Source organism: Perissodus microlepis, chromosome 11 (assembly GCF_051167445.1).
Source record: "Perissodus microlepis isolate ML-2025 ecotype Zambia chromosome 11, ASM5116744v1, whole genome shotgun sequence".
Taxonomy (NCBI): Eukaryota; Metazoa; Chordata; class Actinopteri; order Cichliformes; family Cichlidae; genus Perissodus; species Perissodus microlepis.
Window position 1 is genome coordinate 31,609,092 of NC_140471.1, and position 27,644 is coordinate 31,636,735.

The 27,644-nt window shown below is 39.6% G+C and overlaps 1 protein-coding gene across 1 annotated transcript in view; it reads left to right on the forward strand.

Annotated features, from left to right (window-relative positions):
• The window catches only part of crppa (CDP-L-ribitol pyrophosphorylase A), a 52,674-nt gene extending 33,960 nt beyond the window's left edge, over positions 1–18,714 (forward strand). The window contains exons 9-10 of the mRNA XM_084944126.1: positions 1,106–1,231; positions 18,003–18,714. Of these exons, the coding sequence (XP_084800252.1) occupies positions 1,106–1,231; positions 18,003–18,098 (222 nt within the window). The 3' untranslated portion in view covers positions 18,099–18,714. The remainder of the gene's footprint in view (positions 1–1,105; positions 1,232–18,002) is intronic.
• The last annotated feature ends 8,930 nt before the right edge of the window (positions 18,715–27,644 follow it).

The following is a 27,644-nucleotide window of genomic DNA, read 5'->3' on the forward strand; positions in this document are numbered from 1 at the left end:
GATCACATGGTAGTGATCACTGAGGGATCATAGAGTTTCAAGTGTTGGTGTTATCCATGTGATGGTGGTAGCCTCAAGGGGAGAAAAGGAGACTGGATAATGGAGGTCACTTTGTTTTACTTAGTCTAAGATGTTATGGCCTTGAGCAAGACATTTCAAAGAAAAAAAATGTTGCTGTTGTGTTTACGCTATAAGAAATCACCAATCTATGATAAACATTTGTCTGGAGTTTATTACCATTATTATCAATAATATTATTATTGTATAATTATCACTCAAGCAGCTTGTACTTGATTGATTGTCAGGTTGTTGGGGGCTCTTCAAGTATATTTTACATCAGCTTAGCATCCCCTCTAAGTCATTATGGAAGGTGCCCAATAACAATAGTGTCTATGTTCAAGTTTTTTTAATTTCTGGTAAAAACCAGTCTAATAAGGACAAATACTTCTGTACTCTCATTCTTCATGAGCTCGCTCACCGTTGAGGATTCTTGGCCCGAATAAGATAATTTGGTGTCCTACCCCTGCGAATGTGCTGAATAATCAGTTTTCAAGTTGGAACTTCAGCTGATGACAACCAACATTTGATTGATATTCAAGGAAAGTGCAATAATTGTACGTTTAAAGCAGATGTCTTGACATTTTTGAAACTATTCTCCTGACTATTGCATCTCACTGCCGCAGTTTTTTACGATATGTGACAGAATAATTGAAAGGAATAAATCTCCATTTAAGTTGCTGTCAGCAGTATGGTTATGGAAATCGACTAAAGTTTAGCTGCTCATAGAGATGACACAGTAACCTGAACCATTGTATCTGGATTATGCTACCCTAATTGAGGAAAATAAACCCCAGAGGTCCATAAGATTTACAACTCAATTAGAGTCATTATATCCTCAGACAGGATTGTGTATCAACCGACCTCTGTTTACTCTAAGCAGACGCTCACGCTTCCCTGAACTTCCCCAAACATAGCCCTAAATAAATAAGCCTATTGAGCTGCAACATGTTTAAACTACTGCTTGAACAATCCAAAATGGGGCGTAATTGCTATTCTTTATTGGCAGTTGTTTTCTGATTGGGTGCGGTGGTCTTTGTTTTGATAGGTGCATTTCAGCAGGACTGATGAGCTCCCTGTCAGCGAGAGAGCACCCACGGCAATCATGGAGTTGGCCTCAACAGCCAAGCACAGAAATATTCTCATCTATGGCATCCAGCTTAAACAGTCAAAGGTAAGAGTGTTGTCTTTTCTCCATCTTCTCCATTCCTTCCTTTTATTTCTTTTTAAAGTGAACTTAAGAGTTATTGAATAATGCACAACTAAGAAAGGCCAAATTTAAAGCAGTGGAAAAGTTATTTTTACCTGTGCCAATGTCTTGTCTGACTTTTTGTCTTTCAGGTAATGTTGCTGTCTTATATCAGCCATCTGTACATTTTAGGATGCACACACGTCCTCATTTGCATTGGAATAAATGTGTGCCCAGTAGTGTGACTAAGAGGATGGATAGAAACTTTAAATCCTCTGTTATATGAGTTGTGTTTTTTAAACTGAATGACAGGGATGAAAAATATGCAGAGGTGCTTTAGGTCCAAAGCACTGTGCAGTTCGAATGAAGTACATGTAGGCCAAGTCACAACAGTTAACCTGATGTGGGGATCCTATGTAAGGCCCTCCAAATGTGTACTGGAGTCATTAGGATGGATGTGGCTGTCAGACTTGACCTGAAATCCATATCTGACTTCTTACTTATTGCAGGATTATATAAGGAGAAATTATTCTTCCCCCACAGTGAGAAATATCAAGATTCATGCTACTAAAGCCATCAAATCAAATCACTGTTTTTGGGCCAGATGTGTAAAGCAAACCTAAGACAATATAAATGAATATTCATGGCGTTATTGGCCTTAAATATGACATTCGTTGTGATTCATGTTCCTGACAAATGAGCTTTCTTGGCAGCTGCATCACTTCACAAATAAATGGTAAAAACCTCTTTGCCTCAGGCAAGAGGATGTTTGAGCATGTTGGGTTTGTTCACATTGGTGAGAGGAAAAAGAAGAAGAAGAAAAATGTGATGGGTGAGCTGGTTTTGTTCGTGGTCAGTGAGATGGTATGTCGCATCAGGTCTTGACACCGCACTGTTGTTTAATTAAAAAGAGATGTTTTGTTTTAGATGTTTTGTTTTCTCGGTAGTGAGGCATGCAAAATGTCGCTGCCCCACATGTGAGATTGATTCCACTATCGGATGTTGGATATCATGGTTTTCCTGAGAATTGCGAAGAGTAAAGTTGTTAATTAGTCATCCTGTTTAACTCCTTAGAGAGAAAAGAGAAAAGGGAAAGGGAGTGACAGAGATAATGCGCGTTTCGCCATGATAAAATTCTTATCGTTATGAGATAGTGGAACAACAGAATACAACCTCCTATAAATCACTGATAGCTTTTTGTTATAATGAGGATAATTCTTCCCAGATGTCCTTATTCATACTTGCGGCGATGCCTGCCAACACACGCTCCATCAGTCGTACACCTTATATGAATATTGCTTTTATACCTAAGTTTGCTTCATGTCTTTGACTTGAATAAAAAATATCTGAAAGCAGACACCACTACTAACATTGCTGTTAATTTGATTTTAATATTAGTGATAGATTCATTAGCTCCACGTGGATTATTAGTCTTTAAATAAACAGAGCCATTAAAAAAGAAGCTGGGGTGGCATGAATTCACATGAGTGAACATGTAACTATTGTTAGTATCTTTGCCATGATTTTCAGAATTTTGTCATCCAGAGAATTATGATGTCTACAGTTTGGTCGCATGAAGACGAACATGTTGTGTTTTCCCCATGACAACATGGTCTGGATTGCATTTTCTGTTCCTTGCAAAGAAAGGTCAAGTTTTCCTGTTTGGATTTCTCAGAATGTCTTTGTAAGGGAAGCCAGTGCAGACTGCAAACATTTAGTTATGCCTCTGTCTACAGCTTTATACATATATCTTCCCTGTGACACTTGATAGCTTGCTCTCTGTTATTAAACATAGTTAGTGTGCATTTTTTGCTTTTTATGACTCTGTGTATGTGTAGAAATTTCACCACTACCATGCAATTTCTAAAGAGTTCCCTCCATTCTGTACAAAACAACTCAGTGGTCTAAATTCTATCTCGCTAAGAGATTGCCTGGCTGTCCTGGATCCTAAGATTGGATAGAGGTTATCTTGCTTATTAAACTATTGCCAGTAACCAATAATCAGCTTATTGCAAGTAGGACTGATGTGCTGATTAAATGTCCAAAGTAAATCACATAAGGACCCAAAAGACTTATCTTGTCCTTTATTATCTTTAAGATGAACAAAATTAATATTTCTTCAGCCAAATTGCTATTTTTACACATCCGTATTGATTTCAACCCAAAATTTCACAATTGGTGCTTTCCTGTGCAGTATTATGTAATGGCTGTGGTCGTCTAAAAATCAGATACACAATCTGTCACAATTTGAACTATGATTACTGTTAATGTGTGTAACAGTAATGATGAAGGATTATACTCCTGTATTATCAGCACTGAGGTGTTCCTGGAGAAGATGGATAGCTGCTCTAGGGGACAGCAAATCAACCAGAATAAATTATTGTGTAAAAAATCATATATACACGGAGGGAAAAAAAATCTACAAAACAAGATTCTGCTGATGCTTTTTTGCTGACCTGTTGTTTTAAGGTTTGGACTCATTTTGGTGTCTAAAAACCACTAATTTACTTCATTTTAATTTTGCCTCCTTGTTGTCTTACTGAAAGAAGATCAGCACAAGGGGTGTGTTCAGTCTAAAACTACAGCCAGGAGTAGGTTAGCTTAGCTTACCTAATAGTAGAAATATGACTAAACCCTAAAGCTCAAAGTGCAAAGTCTAAGTTTATAGGTCAACGCATTTCTTTATTCTATGCAAAAATTTGAGTTTTACTTACTTGCTAATTAGCCAGGCTAATACTGCAATTAGTATAAAAAAATCCTTTAAAGTAAACAATCTGTAAGGACATAGTGTTAAAACACTAATGCTGGTATTGAAAATTAAAAATAATAATGAAAATATCAAGGATTCATTATAGAAAAGCTGAACAGGTACATTATGAGAATGTGTTTAGTTATAATTTATCTTCAGTGGAGTTTAACCAATAGGATGTTACTACAAAGTAACATGTGGTGCTGTATACTACTGTGAGAAATGTGAATATTAGAGCCACATTCCAGTGAAAATATTTATATAAACACTTTACAAAAAACGTAACAACACTTTATAAATTTAAGATGTTGTAGCTTTATTCTCAATTTGCCATCAATAGTAAAAACATGTGTAGCATCACCACAGTGTTTATTTTCCAATTTTTTACACGCATCATTGTTAATCGTCCATAAATTTTGGGTGCCTTTTGTTCCTCCCTAAATGATTTCATCCTTTACTCTGACATGACTGCTCGTTGTCAACTGCACACAAGTGAAAAGCACAACTGGGGAGTGCATTTAAGTGTCCCTCACTTCTCATTATGCATCGCACTGAGGAATTATTGGACGCACCCACTGCTTTGGAAAAGAAAAGCTGTTTGGCTAATTGAATTTTAACCTTTTGACAGCTAAAATGCATGAGCACATGGAATTGTGCTCGTCCCAGTGAGGTTGGAAAACTGATCCACCTCATTGACCTTCGGTGATGTCTTTTTGGATAAAAAGTGTGTTTTTCTTAAATGAGGCCCGATTGTGGTTTTACTTTATAACACCCAGCCGCTGAAGCACAATGCATCCAGCAGCACGTTGCCATGCATGGTACTTCGCTTTGTCAACAGGAGAGAGTGAAATGGAGTCTTTGGGCAATGAACGGCACTCTCTCTGAAAGGATCAAAGAGCTTCTCTAGAGTTCTTTTCCGTTTGTGCTGTTGCCTCTTTGAAGATGCCCACAAGCCAAACATCAGGTGCAACAATGTGTGAAAACCTCAAACCGATCTGAAGACGTTGGCTGAGAATGCGAAGACACCGGATCCTCATAAACTAACACGATGTTGTGAAAACGGTGACGGTATATGCTATCGGTGTCTGCTGTGTTGATAGGAAGTGTCATTGGATCCTTTCTCGCACAGGGTCCTGGTGACTTGTCATTTGTTGAAAAGGGAGTTGTCTCAGTGATATATGGGTGTTGTAATCCCTGCAGTGAGAGCCCTGATGTTTACCCAACCCCATATTTCCTCCTCCTCAAAGAGCCCGAACCGGGAACCCTAAACCTGAGAAGAGATTAGCCGGCCAGGAAGAAAAGAGAGGGAGAGAAAGGAGAAGAGGGAGGGGAGGGAAGAGGAAAAGAAGAGGACTCTATAGGCCTATTCTCCTCTACCTGTTCAGATCTAGGTCTGAAAGGCAGACAGGTGAAACCGTACACGACCAAGTGAAAATCTTGCTGTGACGCCCGTGGAGTTGTACTCCTGCTAAAGTCGGGGGGAGATTAGGGAAGGCTGCTGTCTCTGTGTTTTCAGCTCACTCCTGACTATTTCACATCCTAAATCCAATAGTTATTCTGTGCCGAATAAAAGAGTGGTTTTTCATGGCGACGCAGAGCATTGGATAAAAGGAAACAAGTTCAGTGAACTGGATATCTCTACTAACCACATATCACAAAATCTTTGAGTTCTTAAATGATTTTTTAAAGAGCTGCGGTCAGCAGATAAATCTGAGGGGCGGCAGTGGCTCTGGTATCAAGCCAAAGCGTTTAGGAACTATTATGATTGATGATCGATGTAAACAAGGGTATTTATGCTTGTCAAAAAAATGAAGTAAATGTAGCCAGGAATGTGCAGGGTTGTTTTACTACACAAACGTTCCTACCTTCGCCCATTAGTAACAGTGTCTAGGTTTTTTATTTTCTTTAAGGTTTTAAAGATAAAATTATTTTCTAAAAATCCTGCTATGCTAGATGCCATAATACTACCCAGGACTAATTGACTTGATGAAAAGTTAAGAGATCAGTAAATCACAATATATACCAAATTTTATTATAACTACTTTGGTTCTTACTGGTACTTTTTAGTACAAATACTAGCCTAATAGTAGTCCTACTGAAATAACTGGATGACAACTATAGCTGATGTAAAAAAAAAAAAAAAGAAGAAGCAAGTGGATCACCAGACGTTAGAAACAAACAAGTGAAGCTCTTTTCGTGACATCTCTGTGTTTGCCTGTTGTTAGGGTCAAGAGAAATCAAGGATGGTTTCTGTCTCCGCTCACTGCCAACCTTTCTCTTAGATATGACTGAGTGTCTGGTGTTAATTTTTCTGTTGGAACGTTAAATGTATTCAATTATAACCTACGATTGCATGCAGTAGTCTCCTCTGATATTTCAGTCCCGTTGAAAATAAGAGATAAATTGTGAGTTAAAATGATAAACACTAAATAACATCATATAACTTAATCCAAACAGTGCAGAAAACAACACAGATAAGAAATGACGTGGCATTACACAAATCTGTTTATTGTTACCAAAATGTTTCTGAGACAGATTTGGCAGGTCTTTCAGTGGATTCAAAGAGTAAAAGTTCAGTATCCACCCTGCCCCTTCACATAATTTTTCCCCTGTTGTTGTCTAAGTACTTGTCTTTCTTCTGACAATTATGTCATTTTTACTTTAAGATCCTTCTGGAAAAGTGGATGAGAGCACTTGGCTCCCTCAGTTGAATCCTGACATCGCCATAAAGACAGAAGCCTGGGATCACTCCCCTCTTAGTAATGTATTTGTAGAGTTAGGGACGAGCCATTCACTGCCTTGACATGTGCAGAATATCAAGCTTGATCTTCCACGCTGAGTGCTCCAGATGTGTGTTGGTATGTGTGAAACTTGACCGCTGGAGTTTGGCTCAAGGAATTAGACATACCAAAGCGGTGTTTACTCAGCTTTGATTTCATAGATTAAAAAGACCAGCAGCGTTGTGTTTGGGTTGATGTGTCTTGAATCAGGGAGAATCTTGCAGACAATTGGAAAATGACATTCCAAGAGGGAATATATTGGAAACAGAGAGTTTATTCTTATGGAAGATCGGTTTAAGCCAGTTCTTCACAATGAGTTTGTAAACATTCAGTCACGCAGAGAAAGAGCCGAACATACATGTATATTTGTTTTGCCACTTGGTGTTGAAGCCTTTCTGACCACCCACGGTAGTCCTGGTTTCAGTTTACTTCCAGTTATGTGGTGGGGAAGTGCAGCTCTGCTGAAATTATGCTTTCATTTAACAGACCTCATCAAGGTTTGTTTTTGTGCCACTCACCTTCTTACTCTACTCGTGCTTTTATTTGCAGAGACCTTGGCACACGTGCTTGCGTGGCTGTTTATGGTTGAAAATAGCTGGAACAGCACGTAACAAGTTCAGACCAAAAAAATTAGAGCAGAAAGCCCCAAGAGGTTGGTAAAAATGTAGCCGTCTCCATCAGTCCTTATGGAAAATTAGAAACGAGGATTAAAATCCATATTGCTTTCCTCCGAAAAATAAAAAATACTTTTTCTCATGTAAACTGATATCGATATGTATCCCAATATAAATCAAATCACTATTTCTGTTAACCCTAAAGGTTCCCCTTTAAACCTAATTTGATATATAAATATAAGGTTAATTTTTTTCCTGTCAGAAGTTAAATATGATAAATATACGGCAACATTGTACAACTTATGTTTATATTGCTAAGACCTTTGCATGGTAGTTATGTTATTGTTTTATCGCCTAGCTCTGTGTGCACCCATGAAGTCAATTGATGCAGTTTTCTTGGTGCTAGCACTGAACCCACTCACCAAAATACAGCCACTTCTGGCTACAAAGCCTCAAGATGACAGTGGCCATTTGAAGCATCAAAATGCAAATCCACAAACTATGATGTTATGTCTCTGGATCTGCAGCCATCCTCTATATACAGTCTATGTGCCCAACCGACGATTTTCCACAGCTCACATGTTGAATTTGCCTGGTTAAAACTGCAAAATGAGTTTTTCCAAGAGTTTTCTCATGAAGCCTTGTGTAAAAACATTTTTCTTAACAGTTTCTTGTAGCAATTCTTTTCACTCTTCATCTCTCAAACCACATGGGTAGCATCCCCCTGTTGTTTAGTCTGCAGCACACTGGTATTTTGACAGGAGTATAAAAACATTGTGTTGCACCTATGTTTGCATGTTTACCTTACAGTCGACTGCAATTACAATCGCATGCTTGCATTAGCGATGGAAGTGAGGGCACCGAGTCTTGGCCAGGATGCTGCTGAAAACCCAGGTAGTAATAAATGTCTTGTTTTCTAAAATCTGCCTGCACCTGCAGCTGACCTCAGATGACCTGCGATATGGAGTGTGTTTAGCCGCCCTGGGTTTCTGTAAGTGATACAATGTGATCAGTAAATGAGGCTTTTGTGGCGAGTGTGTGTGCGCTTGTTCTTCTCTCTCAGCGCACGGAGGATTTGGTATGTCCCAGTTCATAACTCCCCACCCATGCCTTCATGCTTTCATACCTCCTCAACTAAGGATCCATTGTTCTTGCACACTGTTTTGAGGTGTATCTTTCGGTGAGTTGAATTCAAACAAAGTCATCTCTCACCAGAGCTTATTCGAAAAGTTCTCACTGAAGGGCTCCGGTGGAAATACAGACCACCTCAGTGTCCCATTCTTAGCAGAGTTTTCCTTTTCTCAGGAGGGTACACAGAAGGAGAAGTCGCACATGGGACATGACTAACAAACTGCTTTGTTTGCCCGACGGATGCCCCTAGACAGGATATTTTGGAAACCCTTGTTGAAAGAGCTTTTCCAGTGTACCGTGAAAAGGTTGTGTGGCAGCAGTTGTTCTCTCAATGTGATCTCAAAAGGCAGTTATCAGGACAAAAGTTCTTTTTTTAACCTGTCAGCTCTTTTGGACTTTTGGAAAGTCTGAGGAAGCCTCACAAAAGTAGGGCGGGATACAGACTTATTCATTTTCCTACATTATAGTCCCTTTCAGATGAAGTGAGGCAGAATGGGAATGATGGGAATATCTAAAATACAGACATTCAGGCAGCAACACTAAATACCTCAGCAAAATTCAATAAAAACACACTCCCTAGAGACGCTTCATCTCTGAGAAGTACGAAATAATACTTATGTCACTGTCATCTCTGTCAGCTTTAGGTCCCAGTCTCTTAGCTTAGATACAGACGGCTTTTAGATTTATGGCTGAACTTTCGGTGTAAGCCTGATATATACTCTGAAAGTTGTTTAGACCTGAAGCTCAGCAGTAAATATTAGCACTGTTTGGATCTAAATCTAATATTTGGATGTATGTGTGTGAGCGTTTTCTTTCTTCTCTGTCTCCTGTCACTTTAATCCAAGTGCCTGACTGAAGTTTGGCAGTTATTGGTCATCTTTTATTCATTCCATCTCAGTAGATTGAAGATAGAGCCTCTGTTCGTTTGTCCCATAATGTGCTGCGGTCAGTATCCCCGTCATTATCGTATCTGGAAAGTATGTTTACTAATGTGAAGTACTTTTATTTTTAGTTTTATTTTCTTTCTTCTTATCTCCTGTCATTGCATATTTTGTTTTTGTCTTTCAGCTAGATTTACTATCTTTTCTCCAAGCAGCAAAACTGAACATTAGCTTTCACATAAAACTGCACGTCTTGGTACAGATCACAATTATATACATTTCCTTCCTTTGCTCTTTCCTCTATCACTTCCATGTATTATTTCTACCTTCCTGTAGAGCACAAATTTACCATGGATCTGAAATGTTATGTGCAAGAAAATAAATTAATCTTCATAATTGATTTATGTTGTTTTTTAAGCACAGAATGCAAAAACGATGCCAGGACTTTTCTTAATACTCGCTGTTGTGGGTTATGTTGATCAAACAAAGGGAGTAGTTTAAATGGAAGAAAAAAGTATAAAGTGTAATGGTCTCTAACAGTAGAAATACACTAAAACTACATTTTAATACTGATGCCTGGACTAAAAGTACTCTTAATGCTCCAGCTAGAACTGAATAATAGTAATATAAGTTTACCATTTTGGCAAAACGTTTCAGTTTTCTTCCCGCTTTGTGCACATTCTCATTACATTTCTTTTCTTGAACTGCTCTGTAATCTTCATGCAAATTCTGTAACACAGTTCTTCACTATTACTGTTTTAATATTCTCATCTACATCTACTTTTTTTAATCCCAATAACCCACCAGTCTAATGGCTCAATGTGCTGCTAATTATATGCTGCTAAACAAATCCACTAAACCAATCCACAGAAACTTTTGTCAAATTATATCCGAAAAGAGATCCCAAAGTTTCCAAAATTAACTTGACACCAAAGAATAAAAAATAAGATAAAATGTATTGTACTGGTGTATTGTTCCTTGGTGCTGCTCTCAGTAGAGGGAGTTAGTCATTCTGCCACAGCTCCTGATTACATCAATGAATCTCTACAGGACATTGGTGGTGTAACATTCAGGGCTCTAATCAGACTGACCAGTAATTGAACCTGTTATCCCCCTCTCCTTTCTCAGTTTAGCCCCTAGCTACTGCCTGTCTTCAATGATACACGGAGAGGAGGGAGAGCAAGAGGACCACAATACCCACTCAGGGACGAGCTGTCAGAAGCCCTGAAACACTATCCTCTCTGTGTTAAAAGCACTGGGTGTTTTTAGCAGTATTATATCACTGGGATTCAGTAAGGCAGGTCGTTTGGGGAGAGTTTTCCTGAGAAATGACTTCTATTAAAGAGCATTGCTCACCGAGGCTCACATTAGGTGATGGTTTTAACTTTTAAGACTCCCAGAGTGGAGAACGCTGTCTGGCCACAATGCCAGTAATGATACTGCCCTCAAGTGGATCCTACAGCCATTTGTACTACAGCACTTTTATGTCACAGAGAAAAATGCAGAGACAGTAAAATATTAGGATGATGAAAAGAGGTGATAAAAACTCTCCTGATGTTCTTGGCCACTTTAGTTATGGTAGCTAGTGTCACTCTAACAACTCTTTCCAGTTCTCTTAGCTTGGGGTCAGTGCCAAGCTTTTCCATAAGCTGTTTTTATATTAGGACCTGGTTCTTGGCATTTTATAAAGGGAATATGAGTGGACCAGAGGGCCCGGGTTCTCATGAGAATGACAGAGATGTGCAAATTATCACAGCTAAAAGCCCTAATTGCCTGAAACCTTTCTGCATCAAAGCTGGCCTTTCTTGTGTGGCAGAAGTGCCGCTGCGTGCTCTTTAAGATGGAAAGGTTGATTGCATCAGTGGCATTTAGATGTAGAGAGTTTGAGGATCGCTTATTGTGTGGTCCACTGATGCTCTCCTCCCCCATTCTTCCCCATGTATTTCAAAGACCTGTCACCTCACGACTTGTCAAAATCCTTCCTTCAAACAGTAAGCAAAAATAGAAGCTAATGATTGAAGTTCCATTCTGTAAACTTGCGGTTGCCGTGTGGAATAACAGGCCTGTTGCATGTGTTGCATTTGTACACATGGGAATGTTTGGGAACATTTTCCCTTTAGTTACTGCACCGTCATAGGATTATACAGTAGATTGCATTGTTTATGTGTCAAAACAAAGCTGTAACTTAATTTTCTAATGGGCCTGCAAGCCGCAGCTGAAATCCACGTTTTTGTAGCACAGGCCTAAAAATTAAAAGAAAACCCTTAAGCTCTCCACAACTCTCTCCAGCTGTGGTTTGTATCCAGTGGTATTTTCCCCTTGATACCAGTTCATATATTGTTTTCTCTCTGTTCTAAAATATAAAATCTGTGAAGAAAAACTACATAAATGCCATCTTGGCCACCGAGAGATTGGACACGTCACTAATGGATGTAGCAGACAGTGTTGGGGGGGAAAAGTGTTTCAAAATGTAAATGTGTTGCTTTCCTATTTAATATGACATACACTAGCGATCGTCCTTCCACTAATGTGAATAAATGATGATACTTTTGGCTTTAAGTGAGGATTTGTGGCAGTTAATCATTATGAAGTGGAAAGTGAGGTTCCCTCACGACTAATAATAATAAAGTGAATCTCGTAAAATCCAGCCCTTTTAAAATAAAATAAAATACCCTCCTGCTGTCTGCACTTAGACTTTGGCACATGTGGATTTTCTGCCTTTGGAACATCTGAAGATTAATTCCACATTGTAAACAGGTGAGGAGTGCCTATTAGCTCAAAAAGGACCATCAATCAAACTAATTTGCTTGTGGGTTTCATCTCACGGGGGCTCAGTTATGCTTTGGCTTGAGGTTTCATCTCATGTCAGTCCAAATGCCCACTCCCAGTCTGTTTATCTCAGCTCTGCCACAGTGAGAAAAATTCAGCTTCGAGTTAACTGGTTTATTCATCTACATACGGCTGGAAGAGAGGCCGGGTCTGAAACAGTGGAAAACCATCTCAGTCAACGCTGGAGGACATGGGTTCTGATGATGATGAAGAGCTGGAGACATGCAAATCCTCCAGGATCACATTCCACCTCCTAGTGTGTGTGTATGTGGGCGCATGCATAGGCTCATGCACACTAAAGTGTCTATGCGGTCTGTGCATGTGTTCACTCTTCTGTAGGCATCTGTCCCAACACATGTAATCCCTCTCATGGATGTTTGCGTGCCCATAACAATGAGCCAGTGAGCTGCTTTATTCATCCTGTATGGTCCACAGTGGAAAGAGGAGACACGGGCTGTGGCACCCCCGCCAGCGGCAGCTAAACAGACATACCAGCTCTTGTATGTCAAGAAAATCTACTTGCTGGAGTAAACTGCGGCTCTTCCATCAGTTTGCAAGTTCCTCACACTTAAGTCATATAGATTTCAGCCTGAAAGCAGTTTAATATGCAAATGTCTCTGAGGGCTTGGAGTTTGTTGTTGTAGTAAGTAATTCTACCCTTTTTCTTGTGCCTTTTCCTCAACCGCATTTGCAGCCTGAGTGGCAGTTGTGACTACTTAAAGCTGTGCCACGAGTCAATGAAGAGCTAAAGTCGTATTTGTGTTCCACTGTGCAAGAAAACTACTGGATTTAATAATGATGTTTTATGAAGCGTGATTCATATTTCAAAGGCTGCATGTCTGGAGTGGAAATAATTCAGCACTGGGTCTTAGGCAGGCTTAAAACTTTGATCCTCCTTGGTGATCTTGACTTGATTTTTGTGTGTTTTTGTGTTCAAATTAAAGTGTTTGGGTTTTTTTTGCTTGTCTATTAGAAGACAGACTTCTATAATTGAGCGATTAGTTGTGGTTTAATAGCCGTAGCTGTCTTCCATTTGCAAAGAGACACCCGGCATTCTTGCTACTTTCCCAGGGTCCTCGTCCCGTACACTTGGGTGGTAATCAGCTGATAATCGCGCTCATCACATTTATCATCCCCACAGTATTTCAGATCATCCAAACACATATAGCATTTCAAAAACTTTCCGTGTGAACATGTAATTGGTTTTAGATAACAACTGAAGGAATGCTTTCATCTAATAAACAATGAAAAGACGCAATCACATTTACCAAAACTTTCGGTTTCTCGCACTGATGAACCAGTGCATATTCCTTAGTCTATATGAGTAACTTTGTGCTATCAGCCACATTCTGTTGACTGCTTACAGATGTACTGCCCAATCTCCTCGTTTCATTGTACCATTGATTAAACCACAGAAGAATGGCTTGGGTACACGATAAAGAAAAATGGCACCCTTGATCTTATTCCTCAGAAAAATCAAAAGGCATACTAAGAAGGGGTGGTTTATGACAGAATGGCTCTGGAGCCAATTCATCATATTTTAATTCCATGTATTATTTATTTATTTATTTTCTTCCATTTCACCGATGTTACTTTAATCAATGAAGCTACAATTGGTGATCTGTACTCCAATACCTCAGTTCCCCCTTCAGTTTCTTGGTGTGGAAAATCAATGTCATCTGATTCCTCCTCCTGCTGGTTCTGATTATTGAGGAGTGCTCTAGGAGCTCTGGATCCCAGGTTTTCTTGCTCCCTTTAACCACGGTCAGGCCCAATTCCACGCTCATTGCTCTCACACCTCGTTGCACTCCCATCCAGGCCCTGCACAAGCTGTCTAGTGGAGCTAGGCTGTAAGGTCAAGAAAGGACAGAGTGACAGAAAGCTTATTTTCTGCTCCAGATGCGTTAAACTGCTGACACCAATCTGTAATACTAAATGTATTTAGAAGCCAGGTCCAAATATGTGCTAAACAGGATGTTCCAGATCACAAATCACAGATGATTTGTCATTTTAGCAGGATATATTTTTAATATATTTTTATTTTCCTCTATGTGGGTGTTAGAAAATTAAAAGCTTTGTGAAAAGCCCTCCTAAATGTTTTTATTCCTTTCTAAGAAACCCTTCCTTTTGAGAGTTGGCTGATGAAAGCGGCTGCAGACCCAGGAGAATAGCTGTCAGCCTGGTTGGTGTTATTTTGCTTAAATACTGCAAGTCTGATTCAAATCTGTTGTAAGGGATAATTTGGCATTACTAAAACCTGGATTCTGCATTGTAGGTTTGACCATTCTTTTTGTCTGACAGTATTGCACTTTGATAGGTTTGTTTTTGGATCTTAAACAAGACAAGCGAAAGTGGGAATAATGATAAAGACTTCCTGAACAAAGCATGGTGGGTTTCTAAGTGACAATATGTTGAGTGGATTATATAGCTTTTGGTGATATGTCTTCCACCGCAAACATTGCAAATATGTGCTGTGGAAAAATGGAAAGCTTTACAGACAGTAACTAAAGGTTGAAGGGCTGAGCTAGTGATTACTTATTATAACAAGGGTTGCATACCTCTGCCAAGGCAGAAAATTCCCTCTGCACTATGCATGAGTTGAGTACCAGGATTAAGAAGAACATCTGGACCCAGTATAGTCTCTGATATTTTCTTGGGAACTTCCAGGCGATATCTCACAATTTCTTTTTATTGCAATCTGTGTGAGTTCGATGTGCCCACTTCAGGCCAAAAACAAATTTACTGCCACAGCTGGAGGAGTTTAAGTATCACAGGGTCTTGTTCATGAGTGAGAGGAAAGTGAAGCAGGAGATCGACTGATGGATTGTTGCAGTGTCAGCAATGATGTGGACTCTGTAGCGGTGAAGAAAGAGCTGAGCACGAACGCAAAACAGTCGATTCATTGGTTGAGCTCTGCTCCTACACTCACCTCGTGGTAGTGTCAGAAAGAATACGATTGTGGATACAAGCATTGGAAATTAGCCTCCTCCTATGGGTGTCTGGGCTCAGCGATAGGATGAGGAGCTGGCCATTTGGGACTCAGAGAAGAGCAAATACTCCTGCACATCAAAAGGAGTTAAGGTGCTTAAGCATCTGACCAGGGTGCTTCTTGGGCACCTCCTAGTATGTGAGATGTTCCAGTTGTGTCCTTTCCAGGAAGAGGACCTGAGACATCCCCAGGATATGCTTTCAGCTGGCTCAGAAGTGCCTTTGTGTCCCCCTAAATGGGCTGGAGGAGGTGGCCGGAAAGCGGAAGGTCTGGATGTCTCTGCTTAGACTGCTGTCCCTAAACCCAGATAAGCAGCGATAGATGGATCTGATATGTATTTATGAAGAAATGATGCAAAAATACTTAACCTCTTACAAGAATAAAGAATCCTTTCAAAAATTCCTATGGAAAACCTTTTCATGGAAATTTGCCAATAATATTTTAAATACCCTGCTAATAAAAAACAAAACAGACCATTGCTTTAAACAGGTAAAGCACATAATAAGTATGTTATTAGAAATGAAAGTTAATGTGAAAATAACATCCAAGCCTTTTATAAATCTGGTAACAAAAGAAGAACATAAGCAGATTTTACCATAAACAGCCATAACATTAAAATCTGAATAGCAAAAAATAACATAGTGCAGGTGACATACTTGTGGACATACAGAGCCATACCACTGAAGATACAGTATGGGAAAGAGTAGCTGAAGCTAGGCTCGATGTTTGCTCTGAGAGTGTTGATGGAGAGGTATAGAGATGGTCAGAATGAGTTGCACAGATAATAGGGTGCCAAGTGAGGAACTGTGGTACTGCACGAGGAAGTCACAGTAAGACAATGGTGAAGTGTGCAGTAAGAGTGACAGATGGCTTTAAAGTGGGAGTAGGATTCGATCAGGGATCTGCTCTGAGCTCCTTTGCGATGGTGATGGACAGGTGAACAGTTGAGGACAGGTAGGAGTTTCTGTGGACTATGATGTTCATAGACAACATTGTGATCTGAGCAGGTGGAAGAGAGCCTGGAGGGGTTGAGGGTATGCAATGGAGAGAAGAGGAACAACAGTAGAAGCAAGACAAAGTACAGTTGGAAAGGTGAAGATGCAAGGAGAAGAGGTAGTCAAGGTAGAGGATGATGCATGGTTTATAGATGGTGGCAATAGTTAAAAAATTCAAAAAATCTTCATGCAAATTCATGCAAAGAAAAGAGGAAGACAACAGAGAAGATTAATGCAAAGCATTAGTGTGACAGGAGGTGACGCTTGAGATAATGTTGGTGAAACTAAGGCAGTGGCAGTCCCTAAAGTGGGGAGCTGAAAGATCTCATTACAGTCTAATTATCTGCTGGGAAACACTGGATCCTTTGGGGTCTTGACGTGTGCCACCACTCCCAGCCTCAACAGTTCAGTGCTGATTTGTCAGCACGAGGGCGAGTTGCGCAATATGAAGGAGGTGGTTTTTAATATGCCATAAGCTGCAGGTGCTGTAGCAAACAAAAAACATGATATTGTTTTTTGTTGTTTGAGTAGAAAACATTTTACTCCATTACAAAAACTTAATCTTTTCCAGACCTTTGCTTTTCCTTTTCTCTCTGTGTGCTGTTTTGTGTTCTGAGTATACTCTTTGCTGCGTGTTGTTGCACAATTTGTCTTTAATGCTTAATGCTACATCAGCTACATCAAAAGCCATAATAAAGTCCACAGTTTCTATATGAAAAAGGGCAGGTTGAGCATGAAGCATAAATCTGTGTAAGGAAACAAGCCATGGTTTTAAAAAAGCGAAGCTCCTTGAAATCCATTCCCTTTGAAAAAATGGAAAACAGGTCACTCACTGACGTCATCAAGAAACTAAATCAAAGTAGGGAGTCACTGCAGCCTATAAGGAATGAAGTCAGGGGAGTGAGAACCATTTAAAGTGCATTGCACAGGCGGTCTGCATAGAAAAAAGAAACAGATACAGACGAGAGGAATCACAAAAGCAAAACAACCACAACAGTGGAGCCCGCCTTAAAGGGCCAAACTGGTCTCCTTTTGTCTGAACGTGTGGTTTACTGCAGATCTCTCCAATATCATGCACCATAAATATCAAAGGAGATCTTATCGGTTCACAAGCTTAAGAGAGCTTGAATTTTAACCACATTTCTGAAAAAAGAAACTGGTTTACTTCTGTTCCGTTCTGATCTTTTCGCCCTTTTTTTGAAAATTGCTTTCGGCTGTTGATTGAACAAGCTGTGAAACTGACACGCTAGTCGAGAAAATCCACCACCAGAATTTGCGATTGTTAATATCAAATTAAAGTGGTGAATTCAGAATACCACGCACTTCATGCCGTGTTTAGATTTTTCTCTCGTTAGGGGAATTCTTGTGGAAAGCGTGCGTGTAGATTTTAAACATCGAATTTGTCACTCGTGTCTGTGTAGAGCAGAGCACAGCCAAGCCATTGATGTTACAAATCCAACTAACAGATATGTTTCTTTCTTTTGTCATTACTGCAAGTGGAACAACATGGGTGTGCTTGAACATTGTTTCCAACTGTTTTGAATTGGCTGCTAATGCTCACTGGATGCTTCTGGCTGAATTTTTGAGGTTACAAACCCTGTGATGACTTAAACACACTCATGTCTCCTGAGAAGAGACATAAAAGTGAACAAATGGTTATTTGAACTGTTATGTTGGGACTTTATTTACACTAGCAGCGTGTTGTTGTCTTATTTTAATTGTATGTTCTTTAAAAAATGACCTCACTGTCTTTTGTTTTTCTCCTCCTGTTGTCTCTCTGGCACCAAGCACTGGGAGAGGTCAGCGTCGCGGGTCGCCGAGATCGCGTCAGCCTTAATTCGGGAGAGGAGCCCTGCCCTGGTGGGACAGCTTCTGCAGGCATGAAGGAATCAGCACAACCGGAAAATCCCCACGCTGTGATTCATGAACACTCCTGGGATGAGATCGTCTGGGACTTTTCTTTTTAACCTTGAATCAATTACTGTAAGGTTAAACGTGTAAGTGTATAGATCATCAAGAAGCAGACTGAAAAAGAGACTTTTTCTCTGTTGTTGGCCTGTTTATCTGTGTGTGTGTGTGTGTGCATGTGTATATCAAAAAAAACTATTGTGGTTCATCATAGTAAAAAAGAACCATGTCATCAGTTGGCTTATTTTTTGTTTTTCAGAGTTTGTGTCCCCCAGACAAACAGTGTCGCTCTGTCGCACTGATGATTAAGATATGTGGCGCTTTGGCTGCAGACGATTCTTGTTGTCGGATCAGTTCAGTTCTGGTTTTTAATCGCTTTAAGAGTTATTTTGCTGCGGTTGTCACAGATATGCAATAACAGGCCACATCACTTTGAATTATTACTGTGGAAATGTGAACTGCAGCGCGTATGCCAAAAAAGCTGGGTGTCAAATTCGCTGCCTTTACCACTGGATGAAGCTTTTTATGACTGAAACATGAACACGGAGCTGCTAATATTTTTGTACTTGAATAAAACAATGAATATGTCAAATCTGTGTTGTTCTGTGAGTCTTTCTTGAACATAAGTCATTCAAAGATGTCAGGAAAAAAAATAATATTTGAGAGTCGGTATTACTAATACTGTTTTCAGAGAAACTTGATTGGTAATTGAAGTCCGTGAAGTCTGCCTGCGACCACATGCATCAGTGACGCCCTCCGGTGAAGCCGCTTAGTGCAGAAGAAGCTCGTGTTTCCTTCAGTGAGCCAACTCTGGTGAGCTGGTGGAATCCCATGTTCTTCTTGGAGAGACTTTGGAATAATTAGCATTCATTAAAAGTATGTTATTATTATGCAGTGCGGCTCTGTTCTGGAACTTCCCTGCTCTTCCATGGATATATACAGAAAACTGACAGCAGGGAATAAAGAACAATGACAGCAGATTGGTATTTCTTTATATTTAACCTTTCATCATCTAAGTATCATACAGGCTGCCTGGATGTATTGTTTTACTGGCTGTAAAATTTAAAAAAAAAAAAATCTTACAGGAACCTTTGGATTTTCTCTTTAGCTCAAAATGGTTGAAAAGTTACAGTAATGTGAATACTGTAGCTGGTAAAATCTTTATGTCTTGATTTCTGTGTTCAGACAGATTGCTTTGTGCATCTGTGAAGGTCCTCTTCTCTCCAAAGCCATTCAATTTGAATTTTGTCTCTAGGACAGAACAGTAATAGAGTTACAGCCATTTAAGATGTACTGGGATCCCTATCTTGGGGGTTGCCTGACCACCTGTCTCCACAGCTCCAGCTGATTTCTCCAGTCAGCCTAACTGCAAATAGAGAGGACAGCTTTGATAAGTCTTGGCCAGATTTGTTTGTGCTGCAGTGTTCATGCTGGGCTTCTGTCCTGAAACACCATAAAAATGTTCCCTGGCTTTGCTCCATTTTCATTCCATCTTTGCTTTGTTCTTAAATCCATTTAAAATCATACCTTAACAAGATTAACCAGAAACACCGGCCTTTATAGTGAACAGCTTCAGCATTAAAAGCACCTGTGGCCCCACCTCACAGCCCTTGTAATAGGTCAGATTTGTTAGGCCATGGACTCCAAATCCTCAGAAGATGACTTTTGATATGAAGCAACAAAAAGTAAGCACCAGATCCTTTAAATCCTCTGAGATGCTAGGTATGACTTCCATGGATCAGACATGTTTTTCCAGCATGTTTTCCAAGATGCTTCATCAGATTGATATCAGGGAAATTTGGAGGTTAAGTCGTCACCTTCATTTTTTTGTGTAATGTTTCTCAAACCATTCAAAAGACCAATATTTATAGTGGATCAGAGTGTGTTAGTATTCTGAAGGAGGCTAATTTCACATCAGGATGGTGCACAATCAAAAAAAACATTCAGGTAGTTGGTATGTGAAGTCATAGCCACATGAAAGCCAGAACCCAAAAATTCCCAGCAGGATGTCTTCTATAGTGCATCCTACTGCCTTTCCTTCCCACAGATAAACAAGAGAAAGAAAGAAAAATGCCAGGCTACTTACTTCACCTTTTCACAGTCCAGTTTTAACATTTGTACATCTAATATAGTTACTGTCTATAATACAGTCCCGATCAAACGTTTAAGACCATTTGAAAAATGGCGAAAAATCATATTTTGTATGGTTGAATCTTAAAAAGGCTTGAAGTAGAGCTTCAACATGCAACAAGAAGAAATTGGACTGAGACAAAGAAAAATTTTGAGCATGCAATTTATTGAAAACAACACTTAACCTGAAACAGGCTGTTTTACAGCTGATCGAAAGTTAAGACCACATGTCTTTAAAAGGCCAAATCTGTGCAAAAATGTGGATTCATTGTCACTTTCTGCCAGGTAGTCACACTGTCATGACGTTCTGATGGTAAAGGCAAATAATCTTTCCCTTTTTGAACATGGTTGGGTTGTTGAACTGCATAAGCAGGGTCTCTCGCAGCGCACCATCGCTGCTGAGGTGGGATGCAGTAAGACAGTCATTTGGAATTTCTTTAATGATCCTGAGGGTTACGGAACTAAAAAGTCAAGCAGAAGACCCAAAGAATTTCACCAGCAGTGAGCCGGAGGATCCAATTAGCTGTCTGTCAAGACACTGGACGATCCTTGACCCAAATTAAGGCTGTTACTGGTGCCGACTGCAGCCCCATAGCCATCAGACGACATCTGAGACTGAAGGGCTTCAAAACAAAAAATGTCTTCAAAGGCCTCGCCTCCTTGAACGCCACAGAACTGACTGTTTGGACTTTGCAAGAGAGCAGCAAACATGGGACATTGAAAGGTGGCAAAAAGTTTTATTCTCTGATGAGAAAAAAAATTAACCTTGATGGTCCTGATGCTTTCCACCATTACTGGCATGACAAGCAGATCCCACCTGAGATGTGCCACAGTGGAGGGGGTGCCGTGATAGTCTGGGGTGCTTTTTCCTTCAGTGGAACAATGGAGCAGGTGCGTCAAACAACCACTGGCTATGCCCAGGTGTTGCAGAGAGCATCCCTCATGGCTGAGGGCCATCACCTGTGTGGTAATGACTGCGTTTTTCAGCAAGACAACGCTACAGTACACACTGCCCGCAGGACAAGGGACTTCTTCCAGGAGAATAACATCAAACTTTTGGACCATCCTGCGTGTTCCCCTTGATCTAAATCCAACTGAGAACCTTTGGGGATGGATGGCAAGGGAAGTTTAGAAAAATGGACAACAGCTCCAGACAGTAGAAGCCCTTCGTGCGGCCGTCTTCACCACTTGGAGAAATGTTCCCAGTCACCTCATAGAAACGCTCGCATCAAGCATGCTGCAGCAAATTTCTGAAGTGATCAACAATAATGGTGGAGTTACTGAGTTCATGTTTGGAAGTTTGGTTTCTGTTTTGGGGGGTTTACGGGGGTTTTTGGAGGTGTGGCCCTAAATTTTTGATCAGCTGTAAAACACCCTGTTTCAGTTTAAGGGTTCTTTTCAATAAATTGCATGCTCAAAAAAATGTTCTTCTCACTCCCATTTGTTCTTGTTGCATGTTGAAGGTCTACTTGGAACCGTGTTAAGATCCAACCATGCAAAATCTGATCTTGTGCTTCTTTAATATCTGCATTTAGTTTAACCATCCTGAATTAACTCATTTTTCCACGTGCATGGACTTTTCTCTAAATCAGACACAAAACAGGTGCTGCATCCTCTCGGATCGTGGTTATTAGTGCATACTCCTTATTGGACAGCTTTAAACCCACCTCCACTTAAGACTAGTTGGTTTGGAAGGGCACCTAATGCGGTGGATCCCAAGCTACAGCACAAAAACATTACTAATGAATGTTAAATGGAAAATATTAAACACAGTAACCACAGTTTATATTATTTAATAGATTTAACAAATGAGTCATTAAAGTTTTCATGTGCATGTGCTAAAGCACAGAGGATGTTCATGTATATATAAAATGTGAGTCATTCTCAGGCTCATTCTCTATCACCAGAGTGGCGAGAAGGAAAAACAACCTTGGACATCAAAGAGCCTTTAAAGACTGTCGAAGCCGGAACATTCCTAAGGTCGTCACAAAGACCTGGCCGTTTTGCATACACTTCTCACACTTCCAGGGCATCTCCAGTTTCCTGCACTTCTCCTTCCTCTACAGCTCGCTGGAATTCCAGCTGTTGATAGAGAGTCGCCTGAGGCGAGAGAAGCCCCGTCTTCGCGTTCAGATCCCTGTAATGAACTCCTCAAAACATATACTTATATTTCAGTTCAGTGGCAACCGTAACCCGCAGTGACATGTGATGAGAGCTGCAAGCTACAATATGTAAAGTGCAAAAAGTACGAAAACCCAGACTCGTCTCTGGAGCTCATATTATGGGATGAACACAAATCTTCTGGCAGATACTCAGTTTTTGGTGTTTTGGTGGAGGAGAATGTTTTTAAAGATGCAGAGAGATCATACATTATTAATGTGTTGAGATCTGGGCCTGATTAGCATTATTTTATGTATGAACAGAAAGAACCCGTTCACAGAGTTTCTCTCCTTATGTCAATTAAAGATTGTTAAAGTGTTGCATGGCTGCACTAATTTGTTTAAACCTTTGTCTAAAGATGTATAATACATGTAAACTGAGGTACCAACCTCTCTTTTTTCTTAAATGTTAATCCTCAAAGAATTTTTACCTTTTTTCTTTTTTTCTTTTGGACCGTTGAGCCTCTTGGAGATTTTTTTTACTTTTTTAATGGCTCATTGTTCTAGTTTTAAATCTCTTAACTCTATTCTGTTGGTTCACTCCAGCTTCCACTCATCAATCAACTTAATATCCACCAGCAGGAGAAGGCAGCCTTTTTCACTGAAAAGCTGAAACCATCAAACTCCATGAAGACAAAATCTGCATCCAGAGAAGCGGCAGAAGTAGAATTGAAATCCCTCTAAGGGCTGAGTGAGTAGAGTAATGGTGCACTCCTGAGCATTCAAGAACTCTCTATCTTCACTTATCTCAGCGTTTCAGACCTGGCAGGTTATCTGCCGGGGGCCTGGATAGGTGCAGCTTTGACTTTGTTGTCATTTTGAATGAGCAGGTTTCAAATGTTGACTAAAGGTTCTTCACCCATGCGTTGCTGCTGTGTGCCAGACAAACAAAAAATATTGCCAGGCTTTTTACCCCAAAGTTTACCATCACAGCCAAATGCCACTTTCTTACAATAATCTGAACCTAGTTCTAATTTAAACTAATTTAAAAAACGTGGTTAGAACATATGTTTTCCTGTTTCACTTGTGTTGTTTGGATGAGTATTTTTTGTTGTCTTGTTTGTTGGTGAAATCTGCAGCCCACAATCTTCATGTTTTTAACAGACATAACCACAAACACACACACACACACACACACACACACACACACACACACACACACACACACACACACACACACACACACACACACTGTGCAAGTGTGTTTTTTAAAGCTGTCTTGTTTTCAAAACTGTAATTTTTAAATGCTTGCATGTGATGTGTTCATGGGAACGTATATTTCAGTTGTAACAAATAACCTGGGCTACACTTCCTCATAAAGGGCTGTGCATACTATAAATAGTATTTTATTTATAGTTTTTTTTTAAATACTTTATTACATGATTATTACCATGTTAGTCTCTCCCTAGTTGTAAAAATCTGTTACCTTTGATCAAGTTCTTCAGTTTTTGTTACAGAAAATGTAAAACATGCATTTTCTGTAATGATGCTTTGATGTGAAGCTGGTGAAACATTTACATCAAATTCAACAACTGACAGCTCTGGCTCCTCCTAATACAGCCACCACTTCCCACCTTCACAGGAGACATGTTGTCCTAATTTCAGTTCAGTCCCTAAACAAAAAGGATACTTTCTTTGTTCTTTTGAAACAGAGACACACAATAGGATTAAACTATTGAGAAAGGCCACATGATTCAGCTGTGGTGAAACATGTGGAAAAAAAAGGGGGGTCTGATCTTACAGTGGGAGGAAGGTGGGTGAGGCCGAGTGTGAAAAGTCAGTCTGAATGACTGAAACTGCAGGAGAGAGAAGGCCAAGCTGGATGAGATGACAGAATAACTAATGTGTGAATACTGAATTTGTATGAGTATGCTGACACCTGGTGGACAGAGCGATTAAACTTGAAGACCAGTTCAGTCTGGGTGTTTAGACATACTTCCATCACTAGAGGGAGACATTGGATTTACTTTTCTGTCTGCAGAAAGGCAGATTGTACCTCCTTCACTGAGAAATGCTAGATTTTTTGGTCAGGCTTGTTACAAACTTGTACTTTTGTGATAGTGAAAGAGGATTTTCTAGTTATTTAAACTTGCAACTGCACATTTTTGTGGCATTTCTGTACTGTACTTTGGTCATTTATCAGATAAAATCTATTATGGTGTTGGAGAGCTGTTGCATATTCTTTGACACCGTTTACTTGGTGAATCTGTCCTGTGTAAATACTTGAATAAATGCCCTTTAAGTGAATCTTTTTACAATAGTAGTTAAAAACCCTGCAGGCTAATTCAGGGTGTTATTTGATGACCACTGTCCCTTTTAATTAAATGGACTATATAAAACATAACGGCCCATTAAATAACTCTGCAAAGAAGAAGAAGAACAGGCCAATGAAAAATATGTTTCACTACAGTCAAACACAATTACATAAAGATAATAAAGAAGACATAAAGAAGATCGTGAAGGACCTCAGCCATCCCAACAACGGACTGTTCTCTCTGTTGAGGTCAGGAAAGCGATTCCGCTCCCTGAAGACCAACACAGAGAGACTGAGGAGGAGCTTCTTCCCGCAGGCGATACGGTCTCTCAATCACACCACCACACAGTACTGACCCACACATATAGTTCTTACACACACACTGGACATTCTGGACATTGTTTTTCACTTCATCACTTAATCCCTTTAAGCATATTTGCACTGCACAAGACACTAAATAATGTGGATTGCACAACACTGGTCATTATATTCTTCATTTCCAGTTAATACTTGTACAGCTGCTGTTATTGTGTGTATATATATATATACATATTTATATTTCTTCATACATTCTTATATAGTTCTATACTGTGTATTGTGTATTTGTTGTACAGTTATTTTATTTTTCAACTTTAATTTATATATTTTATCTTATTCTTTCCCAGTTAAATTTACCCTTCATTCTAATTTGTGTTGTACAGTTATTTCATTTTTAACTTTAATTTTTATATTTTATTTTATTCCTTCCTAGTTAAATTTACCCTTTTTAATTTTCATATTTATTTCCTATCTTATTCATAGCCTTTTCTTTTTTTCTTTAGGTCACGAGCAGTTGTCTAAGCATTTCACTGCATATCGTACTGTGTATGACTGTGTACGTGACAAATAAAATTTGAATTTGAATTTGATTTGAATTACTACTAGCAAAACAAGATGCAGACAAGGGATAAGGCAGAAAAACAGAACAAGTTAACAACAGCAGCAGCAATTTAGCATTTAGTATATGACCTAAGTCCCAGTTGTGTTAAGTCTCTCTGACTGGTTTATATTCAATATTTTAATGATGATATTTGAACTGAAACTTATAAAGATGTTTTACTAAGTGGATAGAAAAGCTATCCTCATTAGCTCTCACCTCTCTACTTTCAAATCTTTACTGAAAGGCTAAAAACACTTCTTTGAATCGAGATTGTAATAGTTTGATCCATTTAACATTTCATTTGCATCTTATCTTTTAAAATGAGAAGAAAACATATCCAGTTCTTTAATTTCTTCAGCCTGTGACTAACCTACAGTGTTACGGTTGTAGGTGCTGCCAGACTGGATGAGTTCTGGTTGTTTTAGCTGCTGTAATGTGCTCTGTCTGTGTCCAGTTAACTTAATGCTAACCAGAGACACAAACCTTGGCTGGAGCTGTTTAGATAGCGCCACTGCTGGTGCTGCAGAGAGGAAGACCAAATCCAGATCCCACAGTTTGGCTGTCTGTAGGTCAGCCAGCTGAGCCAACCACAGCTCTGATTATTGCCTTGTACTCGTCTGAACAACCAGATTTCTTTTTTTTCCCTTAACGCCTGTACAGTGTGTGACAGCAAATAGGATGTCTGTAAATTTAGGTTCCAGGTGTCTCAGTTCATCCCAGTTAAAGGATTCCCAAATCTGGATCAGAGTAAAAGTGACAATTGTATTTCTGCAAATCCAAGCACAGGCCACGGAGACAGAGAGAAAAAGTACAAAAAAAGCTCTCCTTCCTGGATACTTGAAAACAAACAGAGCGAGGAGGTCAAAAGAGCAGACCGAGAATATGAGGGGTTTGGACAGGTCAGGAAGCTCCGTGAGATGAGATGCCAAGTAAAATAATGCAGGCATGAATGTGTTCAAGAACTGGACCTTGTTAAGTCACTGCAAACCCACAATGTCTGGCATCCTGGACTGTAAAGCAAACTCTGATTTGTTGGATTCAACATGTGTTTGTTTTTGCTGTAGTAAAAACCCTAAAGCAGCAGCTGCAGCACTTTGATTTCTTCCCATTAGTTCATGCAACACTAACGTTAGAGGCACATGAAGTCACTTCGCATTAGAGCACCTGAACCCTAAGAGAAACATCTGTGGACAATAGTGCCATCTGCTGGAGATTACGTTTCAATTTCATGGTGGATTTAAAACAAATGCTCCCTGCTCAAACCGCCAAATGCAAACAACTGCATGCAAGTTTGTTGTGTCACATTCAAGCTGCAATAAAAGGTGCTATAATACTCAGATTATGCTTCCCTTAAAGAGTCATCAGACTACTGTAACAGACGGATGTTGAAACAATCCACTCCTGAGACACTGCAGCGTAAACATCATGGAGAGAGTTTATAAAGAAACCGGGAAGCTAAGCTGTGATTTTGGTGCTCTGAGGGGAGGCTTACAGACATCAAAGAGTCATCTTGGGAAATTCCAGAACGGGGGAATTCAGTGACACTATTGCTATGCATTTATGTTGCACTTTCAAAGCTGTTTTCAAGTCTTTTGGACATCCTGGTTTAAGTTTTTCCCCTTTTTTAAAGCACAAGATGCAAATTCAGCTTTCAGTTGGGTGTTGTGCAAATTGCCTATATCTGTGCACCCAATGTCTCATATAACAGAAAAATCTGTATTTCATTTGTTAAAATTCACTCTGAAAATGTTTAATGAATGCTGTCTTGTTTTTAACATACCTGTGATTCAGCTGATATCATAATAAAGCATATTACTGTTAAAAAAAAATGTTGGTTAGGCAATTTTGTTTCATTGTATTTTTCTCCTCTGTATGATGAAATCACCTTTCTGAGTTTATTTTTGCTTTCTTTCAGTGCCACAGTTTCACTTCAAGACATATTTTGATCTCTGTTGAGTCCCTAATTGTAAAAATTGCACATACATTGTTTTCTTGAGGCCAAGAAATCCTTTTAAAAACATGGATGTAGCAATAAAAAAAACAAACCCTTAAATATGAGT